At 43.9% G+C, this 15,719-nt stretch overlaps 1 protein-coding gene across 4 annotated transcripts in view; it reads right to left on the reverse strand.

Moving 5' to 3' along the window:
* RIN3 (Ras and Rab interactor 3) overlaps positions 1 to 15,719 on the reverse strand; it is a 477,167-nt gene that overhangs the window by 145,458 nt on the left and 315,990 nt on the right. For all 4 annotated transcript variants that reach the window (XM_085626503.1, XM_085626504.1, XM_085626501.1 and 1 more), the window contains one exon: positions 13,833 to 13,905. In XM_085626503.1, coding sequence (XP_085482629.1) covers positions 13,833 to 13,905 — 73 coding nt within the window. The remainder of the gene's footprint in view (positions 1 to 13,832; positions 13,906 to 15,719) is intronic.

Below are 15,719 nucleotides of genomic sequence, written 5' to 3' on the forward strand. Positions count from 1 at the left end.
GATATCGTCAATGCTTGTTTTGTCATGGTTTTTGTAAAACTTTTTTGGAGCTGCTGGGCTTTCGTCAATATAAAAAATAACATTGGCCAATGGCAGAAATATTTTTTCGGTCATAAAAAACATTATCACATTTTCCCATAGATGTCTCTGGCACTAAAGGGGACTATGTTGCTTCTGGATGTACTTGTTGTAATAGAGCAGAATGCAGTCAGTCATAATGGTGCTAAGCAATGGCTAAAGTGGGCTCCCAACATGCTGTAGAGTGTAGAAGAAAAACATGAATGACAACAGATCAATGGTTTAACCCCTTCAGCGCTGCGCGGATTCCCCCGCGGTGCTGAAGGGTTCTAGCGCGGGCGTGGTCATGACGGAACGGTTCCGTCATGAGCACAGCTCAACCGATGCTCATGACGGAACCGTTCCGTCATGAGCATCGAAGGGGTTAAGGGGCCTGGCTGAGATTTGAGAAACAGAATGGATCCCCATGTTTTGAAAGTGCTACCACAAATGGTACAAATGTGCTATGCACAAGCTCAAAACGTAATCTAACATACATTTTAAAATAAATAACGAACAAAATATACACATAAAATTGCACTGAATAAAAAATACACAGGAAAAAGTAAGAAATGCAATAAAAGTACAAATAGTGGAATCCTATGGAATAATTGTAGAAAGGCAAGACTGCTGCAATATATATGATGTAAATCAATACAATTCAGAGCATTGCAAGAAAAATGTGGCTTACCTTACAGTGAAGCCTTCATTTGGTGGGAACCCCTTTTGCAAACAATTGAACGAAAAAACAACCACAAGCCCAGGGAAAGACTCCAAGCATAGAAAGAACAAGGGAGACCCCCCCAATCCCAGTTTCTGAAACTGCTAAATATATCTCAGAGTGGCTTCAACTATGCTTTATTAGGAATTACGAGATGCCGCAGAATTACAGTACAATGCCTTAAAACAAACATTCTCCAGGTTGTGTAGAACAACCCCTTCAAAGGCTGTGAAAAACAGTAACAAACCCTGACACAAAATGGCCCTTCCCATGCCTGTGAGTTCCATGGCTCTGGACCAGTGTTTCCCAAACTGTGTGTTGCAAGCCGATTTTTAGTCCAAGCAATAAATTCTATATATATATATATTTTTTTAACATGGAGATCAGTGTTTACAAACACATCTCACTCTGCAGTCAGAGGAAGAAAAGTAAAGTGAAATATGTGACAATCTACGTAGGGCACATAGACAGTGAAAGAAAAAGGCTGTAGGATGTCATTTTTAGTAACACACTACAAAATGTAAATATCTGCAAATAAACTGTGCACATTCAGCAGTTGGGAAAGAAAAAATAAAATACATGTTTTTTTGTCATTCTGAAGTGTGATGGAAACAAAGATTTTAATGGGATCAAAACAAATCAAGACCTTTTAGTTGGTAATGTACAATTCATAAATATTCACTGAAACCTGATTTCCACGCAGTATCATTTGTGTGATAACCTATGTCTGCTCAAACTTAGAGGCCATTTCAATGGAAATGTGCCGACTGTAAATGATAGTGCACTACCACACCGTGCTTTAGTTGCATTTAAAAAATAGCACGCCTCATTTCCATTAAATTTAGGTGAGTTGTGAAAGTTTGTCTTTCTGAAAAGTGGATCGTGGTTCTAAAAGATTGGGAAGCAATGCTCTAGACCATTTGGGCGACTCCCAGAAATATCTTGAATGACTGACATATTAGTGGACAGCCATCTCAAATTCCGCTGACTCAGTGGATGTCTTACCATATAGGAGTGACCAGACCACATAATGCGGGTAAATGTTTGCGGTCTCCAACCTTTTCTGTAATAAGAGCTACTTATGTTCAATGAAAATTATCCAGAGCTACTAATATTAGTGATGTAAGAGTGACCATCCCATCCAAGGTTGTCAGCAGTGATTACAGCGGTTCACTAGGCAGTGTTCCTGCAGTAAAGTATAAAAGGCTTTGACAAAATGAATCAAAATATTACACAGGTAATACATAAAAACCATAGCTGCAACCCCCTGGCAACAAGTAGAAATAGGAGTAAGAAATCTCTCCAACTCAAACGATAACTTTAAATATATTTTTTAAATTGAACCATTTTTCTCAAAGCATCATTTTGCGAGTTCTGAAAAGACACGTATTTTCATCTTGAATACATTCTTTTTAATTTTGGTATATATGTAATAATTCAACTTAGCAAAAGCTTCTATATCAATAGGCTGGGCTGCACACAGCAGAGCTACTCGTTGGAGACCCCCTTTAGCATCTTTTTACTGCACATTGCATCCATCAGTCATGTTTCTGATTACACGTGGAGTATGGCACCACTGTGGGTTCTAGCTGGGGTGACTGAAGAGAAGGAGCAGTATTCTTTGTTCTGCACAAGAAATGGAGAGAGACACCTAAAAGCTCACATGCAGCAGACGTACGTTCTTGTGCAGGAGTAGTAAACAGAAAGGGCATGCAGAGGCAAAACCATGGAGCCCTAATATAACTAGAACTGGTAGATAAACCACCACTTCAGAAGGTTAGTCTCTAGAGCCCGCATGACTAATTTCAGAGTTGCAGCCATCAATGAAGAACAAAAAAGACAGTAATTAGTATTTTTTAAAAAACAAATTGAATGGACAGAGGATTACAGCAGCATACATTACTTGGGAAGCTCTATGCATGGAGCATTGTTCCTCTCAGCTCCAGCCAGGATCTTGGCGAGCAGGACCTATGGTGTAGTGCTTCACCCTGAGGTATGTAGCCTTAACAATGGCCCTAGAGTCTGAGGCCTAAAAGCCTGGCCAATCACAGGGATCCAGCTGCATGCGCCCAGAGTTATTGACCAGTCATGAGCACTAGCCTGGACTGCCGATCTGTCAACTAAATGCAGCAGACCAGCGCTAGCAGAGGTCCTGCATTCTCCTTGAATGGGTCCCAGCCCAGTGCAGTCTACAATTATGCTGTAATAATTATTTTTTTCACAGAGCACAATCACAAGTAGCTTTTTGCATACAAACAAATGATTGACTAGGCTGTTAATGAGAAAGCCAATGAGCTAGATAGGAAGTGAATAGCTATTACGCCATGCTCAAGCTTCAGTGGATAAGTAAAGCACACACCATGTCCTGTTAAGAACGTCTGACTTATGTGGGCCACGAACAAGGAACATACATGGCTGTAGTGTTTGAAGAACTCTCTTCAAAATCCTGGGCCACTTCCATTGAAGGCTTTGTGGGCGGCAGGCAGGTATTTAGGCATTATTCTCTGCACAGCTACGAACAATATACTTTGTTTGAGGATGTGATGAGTACGTTTGCCATTGGTCCCTCTTACTAGTCATGCACCAATCTTTCACATGAAAATAGGTACTAACTCATAATTTGGAATACCCAGATACAAAAAGTTACAATATACAAGAAAGGAGAGGAAAGTAGAGAAGGTATCAATTCCTCTAATCAGAATTGTAAAATGATGGTAGAAGAACTATGATCATGATGACACATGATCTACCATCATGATGCCCTATATCTGTGGGTGCAGAAGTCTTCGCCAGTCAATACATTCGGGATTCGGACAACTGGCCCTTTACATGGCCCCGCCCCAAAATTCTGGACAGTGCTCAAGTGTCCAAATATATAATCCCTCCAATGATCTGTCTGAGAAAATCCCTAACTGTGCATGGTACAGGCCAAAAGAGTAACGTTGACCCCACACTCCTGGGCCCCCACAAATTCTTTAGTCAGCAAACTTCCCTCATGCACAGAAACTAGAGACAACACTAATTCTCTTTATTTATTACTTGGTGTACAACATACAACCCCATTCCTTCTCGTCTAGCAGTTGTTGTCTCGTCTACATTCTGCCCGTCACTCTGCTGAATTGGCCACTTGGCACCATCACATTGTCCCATTAGGGATCCTTGCAAAGAAGGTACCAGCATCTTTTTTTATTGTCATTCTCCTCACGAAAACAACCACTGCAGTAGCAGTGACTGTCAGGCCCACCGAAAGAGAGGGGACAAGCTCAGCCAGTGTATTTTACGCTCATCTCATGGCAATCTCACCATAACAAAGTATCAGAATTAAATCAGCTCAGCAAGTGCCTCAACAAAGCCTTCAACAAACTCATGCTGGTCAAGACATCTCTGCAACCAAACCACCATTCTAAGACCCATTGGTTTAACAAAAAAATAAGGAATCTGAAAACTACTTCATTATCAATAGGAAAACTCTAAAAACCAACATTATAAAACCCATTTCCAAAGTCTCGATAGGTTCAACTATTCCAATCGTGTCATTTTGCTGCCTCAGTTCACATGATCTCCTTTCAGTACCACCTCTGTTATATCTCCAGGCTTGATTATCCTGTCAATTATCCTTAATGCCAGTCTAAGCACCCTAGCAGAGCTCAGTTCTTATCAAGCCCTTCAAAAGAACATGCTGCAAATAGCACTCAGATCTTCTTAATGCTAGAAGACATAGGGACCCACACATTTCATAACCTTCTCTGAGCCCTTGACTAATGGATGCTGAGGAATCACCTTAAACTTGACTCTTCCAAACAGAATTCCTTACTTTTTGAAAATGGACAACTGCCATTCTAAAAGCATCAGGCCCCAAAAACTCAGCGCATTAGCAGCAAAACAATAGCAAGTGGGAAACCTTGGCATGGTCATGGATTCCAGCTGATCCCTTGAGCACAAGTGAAATGTTGTGAACCACGTCATTAAAAGCACCTTCTACACCATGCACACTTGCTGACAAATCTTATATCTATGGTTGCCATGGAATCTCCAGGGAACCACCTTTCTCACGGAGTTTTACTCTGCGAAGTTACCGTAAAACTGCTGAATTCCGCAGAGTTCGCAAGCGGGAGGAGTATTGCTCGGCCAACGGCCACCTCTAATACGGGCACTCCTTTAACATGCGGGTCAACACTCTGCAGTAAGTGCATTCTTTGTCGACCCGACGAGGAGCAGACCCGATGATGAAGCAAGACACCTAACTGACTGGGTGTGTGAGGGTATTTTTCCGAAAAGGAGTATCATTTTCTCCTGCACTTAGTGAGCACATCTGTGTCCTCTACATTTACATCTACCTGTATCACTTAGTAGGAACAGCAGACCACGTTGTTTTGTATGGTGATGATGACTCCCACAAAGAGGAAGCTGCTCTCTCGCAGGTTGTGCTCAGGACCCCAGCCTCTGGCCCTTCAGTCATCTCATGCCTCTAAGTTACAGTTCGCCTGCAGTGCCCCGCCTCAGATTGTGGTCTTCGCCAGTGCCCCGAACCTCGTGGGAGCAGCAGGTGGGAGGCAAGCAGGAAACTGAGCACCAGTCCACTGGAAAGCCATGCGCGATTGGGGCCGTGACCCGACTTGGAGGGCAGTGAAGGAGGGGGAGACTAAGTTCTGCAACTGGCATGGTCTGCCTCCAAAGCCTTGCTGCCCTCACCACATCATCTAGGAGCAGAGCCCCGACTGATGGACATCCCAAGATGAGGAGCTGGCTGCTCTGCTGTGGGCAAAGGAGGCCTGGCTTTGCTCCGTGCTCACAGCAGCTGGTGCCATGCGCCTCTTTCAGCGTCCATTAGGGATGAGTAGCGCGTGCAGGTGAACTCAACTCTACTGGTGTAAAGCAGAGTTTTTTTGCCAAACTCCGCGCAACAAGCGGAGCGCCAAAACTCCACAAACTCCGCCAGCAAAGCAGTTTTTCCCGCTCACCCCTAGTTTTGACCATACAGATGGACTGAAGCTGAAGGCCCGCACTTACTGCTTCTAAAACTGCAAAGAATCTCAATTCAGGCAGCAAGAGAACTACTCCACCTTAATTTATAGGACCACATCTCATTTGTCCTCCATGCACCTTCACTCAATATAAACAGTCATCCAAATAATTATTGCTAAAGCTGCAAATATATTCACAGAGGAGAACCTCCATCCCAGATTCCAGGGAGAGGTGTGGTGCAGCAGCCAGGGAGGCTGACTCTAGAGCACGGGGCTCACGGTTGGATCCCCGGAGCTGGTGGCAGCTCAGCCCAGCAACACGTGACTCTGGTCAATAGCTCGCTTAATCTTCCCAACGGCCCCCTGCGCCTTGAGACCCTTAGGGGTGATTAGTTTGCACTTTACTTATACTGGGTTATAGTGTTATGGGTTATAGATTGGCACCTAAGCTGATCACCCCTTCATACAAGAAGCCACACATTGGAGTTCCTTCCTTCTCCATAGCAACAAAACTTTGGAACTCTCCAAGCAAAGAGCAGAAACATTCAAGGCCATCAACAAATCAGAAAGTCAGTGATAACATTGCTATTCTCCAACTAATGAGGAAGGGAATCAGAACCAGCTAACATAGCCACTAAACACCACTAGAAGGGGAAGGGCATCACAAAAATCATGATAATATACACTATAAATTAGAACAAAGGACCTCCAGGATGGCAGCCTCTAGCACACGCACAGTCTCCTTTTCTTAACCCCACTCTAAGCCGAGCTACACGTTTACAGCATCACGATAAGGGTAACCTCTGCCTTCGGTGCACAATACTAAAATACTTTCCAGATAGGCCATATTGTATTCATACACCTTTCACCATTCATACACTAGTATCTGCATAAAACCTATATGCTTCCTACTTTCGCTTCAATGCATGCATAGGCTCAGCAGTTGTGGTGGAACAATTTTCAAGGTGGGGATGCTGATCAGTGACACCAGCTCTCTAAAATCAAGTAGGTTTTTGAAAAGTACCTTTGCCAAACAAGTTATTATAACATATGAACATAATTCCTTCAGTCAGATAGCCTTTGGGACTCCGAAAGGCATTTTTGTAAACATGGACTATACGGGAGCAACTGATCATGCTTTTCTAAATTCGAGGGTAGTATTAGTTAGGATTGTGTCTGGCAATTCATAGTGAAGTTCTACCATCATTTTAAAATTCTGAAAAAGAGGAATTGCGGTCTTCTCTATTTTCTCCTCCTGTCTTGTATAATGCAACTTGTGTTATATTGCATATCCGTACCCTAATATAGGTCCAGGGAACATCATGCACCTTCCCTACATCATCTCCCCTTCATTTCATATTAATGAGCCTTATAAGGTCATAACTCCTAATAAGGACATACTGCCTTATAAGGACTGATGCCTTTTATGGACTAAACCTTTCATCTACTTCCATGCTGAGGGAGGGTTCTTCCCAATCGATATTGCTAAGCCGGACTGCATAAATACAGCACCTCTTGCTATCAGTAAAAAAGGAGGGACCGAGACTTCCTGCCGACACACTGACCAGAGACGCTAGGGCTCTGACATGCAACTGCTCCAGCTGACAGTGGTCTGACTATCCCTTGCGGGGTGTCCAATTTGAGTCCAGGACGAAGTCCCACACTCTCACTATTTCTGGCAATGGGGTTCGACTAAATCCTAGCGGGATTCTTGACGCTTAGGCTCTTTCGCACCTACTCACATGCTAGGTACACGTAGGTACATCTAGACAGGCATCGTAGGAGCACGAACTATCTTTTATAAATGCATTTTATATTCATGTATCTGTTCATGACTATTGCAAAATGGTAGAACGGTACTATTCCTTTTTATTCACTGTACTGCTGATCCTATATCTCTGCTACTGTGTAACAGTTGTAGCGGTGCATATATTTTACACTAGAAGAACAACGGTGCAATAAATTCTTATTGTAAACCCGCTCGACTGTTTCTTCCATGTATCTCTCAGAGAGAAAATGAGCACGCACGAGTGACTGGGTGAAAAGTACTATATTGTTTCCACGAGTCTGAGGAATCAGGGTTTGTTGTGTTCTGAGGCTGCCAAAAATTATTCTCTATGGTAAAAGGAGGTTCTAGTGGCACTCTGAGGTAGCTAATGCAAAACACGGCTACCATACGCGGTGGGGGTGCACAGAATCAGTCTACCACCCGACCCACAGAGTATGTTATCCAAAAGCACAGGTCCCACATGAGGGTACTATAGGAACTACACTACATGGCGCCACCAACGTTTGGCACTTATTTAACAGTAGAATCGGAGTATCTCAGTTGTGCTTATTCTCAGAGACCCTACTTACAAAACCCAGAGACGTCTGGAGTGGGTGGGCACAAAAACTCCGCCACAGCTGAGTCGACGAGATATCTTATTTATTGACTGTTAGTTATTAAAGCTTGAAGGAATTTCCCAAAAATTGTGCATAAAACCTTATCATAATTTCCTTGGACAGTTAGTCTGTGTTCTATACACAATGGCTAACGAAGAGGGAGTAGTAAACCCAATAGACCTGGCACTGAATCAATCAGAAGGTGAGGAAGATGTCAATGCAATACATATTGCAGCCAATGTAAGACATACTCTGACAGTTAAACTACTCAAAAATGGATTACTACCCAGAGGAGGTGTAGTAATATTTGTGATAGGAGCACACGAAGATTTCCAAACCGAGGTATTCTACTCATGGGTTACATTCCTAGCAGCATATGCCGTAACAAACACTTTTCATTATTACACACATGAAGAGACACCGGGGGTCTACACTCCGTTTGAGGAAATTGAGATTCCGCTTACTTACCAGGAAAAAATGTTCTGGTTTAATGGCACCCTACCCTACATTAGAACAAGAGCAAGGCTTGGTCCTTTAGGAAGACCAGGAGCAACATGGCCGATATTTGCGACCTATGCACCACTTCCTGACATTGACACAATGCCCCGTGATGAACTGCTTGTTCAGCACAAAGAGTTGATAAAACTTTACAGAAACATGACACACTTCGTCTTGAGGACACTAGCGGTCCAACCGACAGCAATTGCACCAAATGCAGCTCCTACACAGAGCACTGCTACTAAAATTACTCCACAAACATTACACGTGGTAATGGGTAAAGTGTCCACAAAACGTGAACAAATTCCTTTCTGGGTAGCTCAGAAAATAACCCAGTTAGAAGCAGTATTCCCAAATACAACACCTCTTGAAAAACACAGAAAGTTAACAATCTGCTTGCCCATGGGGATTACACCACAATTAGATGATTGTACATCTTGGCGTACAGTCTTTGCTGTCATATATACCAGAACTCTCGGCTTCTAGGTTTAGAACCAATTTCTCGGCTTCTAGGTTTAACCAGGTTCTACTGTCTGGAGGGCCTCCAGGAGGGAGGGATGTAGAAACGACCTGTAATGCCCTGACTCACCACATTAATGAGGCGCTTGACAGGGTAGCCCCTTTGGCCTCTTGTGCCCCTAGGAGACAGAGTAAAACGGCCCCTTGGTTTAGCGAAGAATTGAAGGTCGCTAGATCTGCATGCAAACGTTTGGAACGTAGTTGGAGATTGGACTTTTCTAATTATAGGAAGCTGTCCTATAAATCCGGTCTCAAGAATTATCACCCCCTTATAAAAAAGACACGAGCTGCCTACTATAGTACTAAGATTGAGTCAGCTGAGAACTCCTCTAGGGAACTGTTCCGGATTTTTAAAGAACTGTCAACGCTGGACAGAATGCCACGCCCCAACAGGGACTCAGCTGAGGCCTGTGACAGGATTGCTGAGTTTTTCTCCAAGAAGGTGGAGAAAATTAATTCTTCCTTTCCGGAAGCAGCTCGCAATGGGAAATTTACTTCTACAACTGAGAAAAACTCGACTGTGGTCTCCTGTATTCCTAATATTAGTCTCCCTTCCATGACGAACTTTCATGCTCTTGCTCTAAGTATTAAGTCAGGTTCTCCTAAAGATCCGATGAAACCTAAGAAAATGAAGGATGTTATGGTTACGCTGGCACCTTATTTTAGACATCTCATCCAACTCTCGTTTAACACTGGAGTTGTCCCACGGGAATGGAAACAGGCTGTGGTTGTGCCTATCAAAAAGAAACCTGGAATGAAGTCCAGTCTGCTGGAAAATCTGCGGCCAATATCATTATTACCATTTATAGCTAAACTTGCAGAAAAAGTGGTTAATGAGCAATTGATGAGTCATATTAATCGGAACGGTCTGTTGCACCCCACACAGTCTGGCTTCCGGGCTACCTACTCCACTGAGTCGGCTCTGCTTTTCTCCACAGAAACCATCCGCAGTCTGGTCGACGCGGGTCAGTCAGTTGCCCTGATCCTACTCGACCTCAGTGCAGCTTTCGACACTGTAGCTCATACCATCTTGCTGCAGCGTCTTATGGAAGGCGGAGTGACTAACTTGGCTCTGGAATGGCTTAGCTCCTTCCTTCGAGATAGGAGTTTCCAGGTAGCCCAAGGACCGTTCTACTCCAAGAGTGTTAGGCTAGAACAGGGGGTCCCCTCAGGGATCCATTCTGAGCCCTACGCTCTTTAATCTTTATCTTGCTCCCATGGCAGAGAGTATTAAAAAGTTTGGTGTTACTATTGTGTCTTACGCAGATGACACACAGCTTGTTGTATCTCTGTCCCAATCCCGTGACGAAGACGCCTCCAACTTCTCACTGTGCCTTCAAGAACTGGCCAGCTGGATGGCTAACAACTGTCTTAAGCTGAACGGTGATAAAACGGAGGTAATGATTGTAGGCAGAAACACCAACCTATGGTCTCCCAAGTGGTGGCCTCAGACCCTTGGTCCTATTCCTACCCCTAGGGAGCAAGTGAAGAATTTGGGTATCTGGTTGGACCCTAAACTGTTGTTTGACCACCAATCCAGGACAGTAGCCGGTAGGTGCTTCGGTATCATGACGAGCCTCCGGAAAGTCCTGGATGTGCTCCCTGTAGCAGCCAGGAAAACCCTAGTCCACGCACTTGTCACCTCACGCCTAGACTATGGGAATGTCCTCTACCTGGGCGCCAATAAAAAGAGCATGTAAAGGCTGCAATATATTCAGAACGCTGCAGCTCGACTGGTCCTAATGCTGCCTAGGAGGACTTCAACAAAACATGCCCTGTCCACTCTACACTGGTTGCCAGTAAAGGAACGAGTCTCCTTTAAGGCCCTTTGCATTTGCCATCGAATTCTCCATGGGAGAGCTCCGTCCTATCTCAGGGACCTGCTGTCCTCCTACTCTCCCCCCAGGACCTTGCGGTCCTCGGGTACAGGGCGCGTTCGTATTCCTGTTACTAAAAAAGCAAGAATGGGGGGCCGCTCCTTCCGTTACCTTGTGGCCAAACAGTGGAACGAACTCCCTGTGAAACTGCGACTGGAGCATTCCGAAAGCGTATTTCGGAAGAACTTGAAGACCTGGCTGTTTAGGATAGAGTAGACTGTCTCTCTCTCTCTGGCCTGAATCACTAATTTGTTCTATAGGATTTGTCCATTTGCACCGGAGCGCGGGGACATACTAGTTAGTATAACCAAGCGCTATATAAACTTCTTTATTACTATTATTATTAACTCATGGTATTCCTTCATTAGCAGTAATACCTGAAGTATTACGACAAATGCAAAATGAGTACGGAGCAGAGCCTGCTCTAAACTTAGGGATGAAGTTATTAAATAAGTACGATACGACCAGGTATCAGCCATAATACTAGCTAACATTAAAGGGGAAGCAGCATCAGTGTCAATCCGCCAACGGGAGCTCTCTCCATTAGAACAGGTGAATGAACTACCCAAAATAATTGAAACTGCGTATGCAGAGTTAGGCAGGGATAGTTTGGGGGGCGGGGGAAACTTTAAAACCTCAACTACAGGGCAGTCCTGAGAAGGACACTTCTAAGCAGACACCTACTTCTTCTAAAAAGCAGTGTGATAAAAAAAAATTAAACTCTAAAGACAAGAGATCTCAGTCCAGAGGTAGGTCTCCTCCACAGGAGCCCTCTGAAAAGAGGTACAACCTTAGGAATAGGGATAATATTAGGAAACCTGACAGGTGTCGGGATACTGATACACGTTCCTCTCGTTCCTTTCAAGGCTCGAAGAAAAGCTCCGAAAGAGAAGGACGGTCAGAACACAGAGAGGAGCGCTCACAGTCCAGAGACAAGCAGCGCGCTCAAGACTTTACTTTAAAAAAAAAAATGATAAGCAAAATTCAAAACCTCAATTTAAGAAAAATAAAATTGCAGGTCTGAAGATCAGACCTGCCCAGAATTCTGAGGACACAACTTCTGAACGGGGAATGGGCTCTGACGATGCTAGACAGTGCGGCAGTAGTAACAATAGCTCGCCCGAACCTGAAGGAATGTCTGGTGATAGCGGAGCTGAATGATTACATCACAGTGGAAACACCAGACACCAGGGTGAGCGTCCCACATAAGTTTTATGAAATAACACCCCTACTTCCAGCCCCCTTGAGACTCAGAGTCAAAAGAGGGACAGACCACATGGCACCATTCAGGTTATCAAATTAGCCTTATGTCTCCCAACAGGTAAAGCAAAGCAAGGAGCCCTATGTATTTCTATCAGGAGAATGATCGTCACCAAGAGGTGAAGAAGATTATTACACACATGTGGATGAAGAGTGGAATGTTATATGCCTTTAAGAAGCATGCCTAGTGGAGCCTACTACAAAGAGATAATGTTTCAGATGTGCTGCGAGGACCAGTCATGCTTGGAATACTCTGAAATACTTTTTTGCACTGGACAACACCTCTGGCATCACTGAGAGTGGAAATGGATTACTACATTGCTTATTAACTGGGCTGTTTCCTAGGGTGTCTGCTCATGTGAGAAAAATGAAGTTAGCACTGCATAATTTGAACAGGGGTTGCAGGTGGCGGGCCCCGGCACTCATTTTTGGGGACCAGGATTTATTTTTTTATCATGAGACTTTGACAAGAGAGAGAAAGGACAGAAAGCGGAAAAGGAGGAAGAGACAGATGGAGAAAGCAGCAATGAAAAAGAGTGAGATGAAGAAAAACAAGGAGGGTGTTGTGGGAGATGAAAGAGGTGGATTCAACTCTACACAGCCTTTTTTTTTTTCCTCTTCACCAACATTCGCAGCACCGGCTGAGAGCTTCTCAAAAAGACTTTGGGCCCAGTCCTTATTCTTTTACAAACTGAGGACTGGAAGATAGGCACATTCCCTTAAGGTGAAACGATCAGTAAGACAGTTTACACTCATATGGGTAAAGGACTGGGCTGGAAACAAAATTCAGACCTTGTGAAAATGTTCAGATCATCAGTGTGGGTGCTAGGCCTGGGCGATGAACTTTGCTCCATTCTCTGAGTTTACCGCATTCTTGTTTTTTCCGCGCTCGCCAACATTAAGTTGGCAAGCACAAGCGAGGAAAAGCCAATGCTCGACCACCTCCCAGTGAGATTTCTCAACGCGGGCAGTTGCGATCACTTGCGTTGAGAAAACATCTGTTCGTGTTGAGGACGCTGCTGCGCCAGTAGAATATCTACTCGAGCAGTAGAAAGAAGCAGCGCCCTCTTGCGCTGCACATGGTGCCGTTTGCGCTGAATTTCCAGAATGGGATAAACCCCTAGCGCTAAAAATCAGAGCAAATGGCGTGACATAACGCACTCTGCGCGCTTGTGGAACTCCACATACCGTGGCGGAGTTTTTGGGGGAATTCGCGGAGTTCTGCACAGTGGAACTCCACGAACTCCGTCCAGGCCTAATAGGCGCCTGTGACTAGAATGGAGCCTTGGGGGCGTGGTTAGGTCATAACAGCTCACCTGCTATGGTAGCAGATCCCTAGCCTGCAGACTACCGAGTAGTGAAGGCGAGTTTGAATACTTATTTCGACAACTGCCCCAACTCCCCACAGATCTCATCTCCTCCCACCTGTAAAGTCTTGGCACCCAGAGTGCACCATCCTCTACACAAGGTGCATATTGGGTAATTGCCAATGTTCTCTTTTGTACAGTAATGTAAATAAATGACACACACAGAGGGCCGAGTCACACTTACCTGCTCACACAGTAGAAACCAACCAATTTAAAGATGTCTTCAAACACCAAGGCAGATCCCTCAAGGTACAGCACTGGAGTGAAAACATAAGAAGGGGCATTACTCGGTAACAGACAAGGTAAGGCAAACATGAAAAAACTGCCCAGAGCTTTCCACCGTTGTCAACTCATTCAGCTTTAGACCCAGTCATAAACACTAAGAGAACAGGGCACCACAGCAGCACAGTTAGTCTATCACTAGAACAGGAGATTTCCCAATATGTCTGTTCTCTATAGAAGCTTTACATCCAGAATTGTCAGGTGAGCCAGGAATGTGACTGAATTCAATAGAAAGGCTTTCGTGCCCTGAGACATCCGCTTGAAAGCCCATAATGTCAATGAGATTTTGGGTAAGTGGTAGGAGAGACCAAGTCCTGGGTATGCTCAAAACCCAGTTAAAAGCTACACTTAATAAGGGGGACGTCCCAAACATTCAAACATTTATTATAGCCTTTTAGCCCGCTGCCGAGGGATATACCGGGTGTTAAAGGCCCTGAACCAGAGTTATAGGGTCGAGCCACAGGCGAAAGCCTATAATAATGGAGAGCCTTTAATAACCAGTATAGCCTGAGGCAGAGGGGCTGTAAGGCTATTAGAACATTCAACCGACTGAGGGTAGAATGTTCTCAATTCAAATGGGAAAAAAGAGGAAGACAAACATTGGAATGTTGGAGCAGCATGCTTATACCAGCTATTATAAGCCCAAAGCCAATCCATTGTCTTCTATGGACCTCTCAACACTCCAAGGTTCTTAAATGTGTTACAGATATTGTGGTGCTTCCAATCATGCTACAAAACAATGTTTTTCTGATACCTTCCTATAAATAAGATGCATTTAGAACAAAGTGTAATTAATTCATATGATCAGATTTACAATTTGCAGCACATAAAGATGGAAATTATACATAAAGCATACAAAAGAGAAACAAAGCATTCCAAATTAAGACAAACAAATGTATATATTATATACAGATAATTTATTTGGGAGTAGAGAAGGAGAAACTTTACTGAGACAAGTTGGCACAAAAAAAATATACATATTACATAGCTGACATAGTTGTGGTGCACCTATCATTTCTGCCTAACAAACGAAATAGAAGATTAGAATTCATAGATCGTAGTTTTACATATCAGATGATTGGCAAATCTTATGCATCTGGGAAGTAAAAATGAGCAAACAGAATATTCTGAAGCCCTGAAAGAGACAGAACAGCATTTTTGTCCAGAACTCAGAATTTCTTTTGTTTTTGCAAGGTCTGGTGTTAGTCACAACTTTTTGATTCTACTAAAATGATATGCATAATATACTTACTTGTAGACGCTTTAAAGCCAACCCTCATTGAGTGACTCACATTTTCCTTCCACCCACCAGAGCAATACAACGTGGGACAAGAGGTCAGCCCACTTCAGCCATCAGCTACCTTCTGTAGGAGTTCTGGCATTCTGCCCTTTCACAAGGAGCGCATCCGCGCGCAAAGTAGTGCCCTTGTCTGCTAACGTCTACTATGGCGTTGTCGGCTTTTTGACACCAAAATAATAATTTTGCTTTTTTTAAATTTAGATTGACAAGGGCCAAATAGTATCCCGAACAATCAATGACAAAATTTGTATTGGCAAATCCAAACGCTGGCAGCTAATGCTAGATCGATCGGCTCTGCCAACGCCGGTTTTAGTTTTTCCCGCATATCTTAATTCCCAGGTAATTTCCGCAAGGTTTCGAAACACAATTATCTCTGACAGCTCGGTACCCGAGCTAGGTTAACTCTGTTAATCACTCCCACTCTCAGGATGGGGTCTGACAGCAGATCCAATAGCTTCTGCCTGGGAGGGGAAATCATCTGTCATGCAC

This window comes from Triturus cristatus, chromosome 9, assembly GCF_964204655.1.
Source record: "Triturus cristatus chromosome 9, aTriCri1.1, whole genome shotgun sequence".
NCBI classification, from domain to species: domain Eukaryota; kingdom Metazoa; phylum Chordata; class Amphibia; order Caudata; family Salamandridae; genus Triturus; species Triturus cristatus.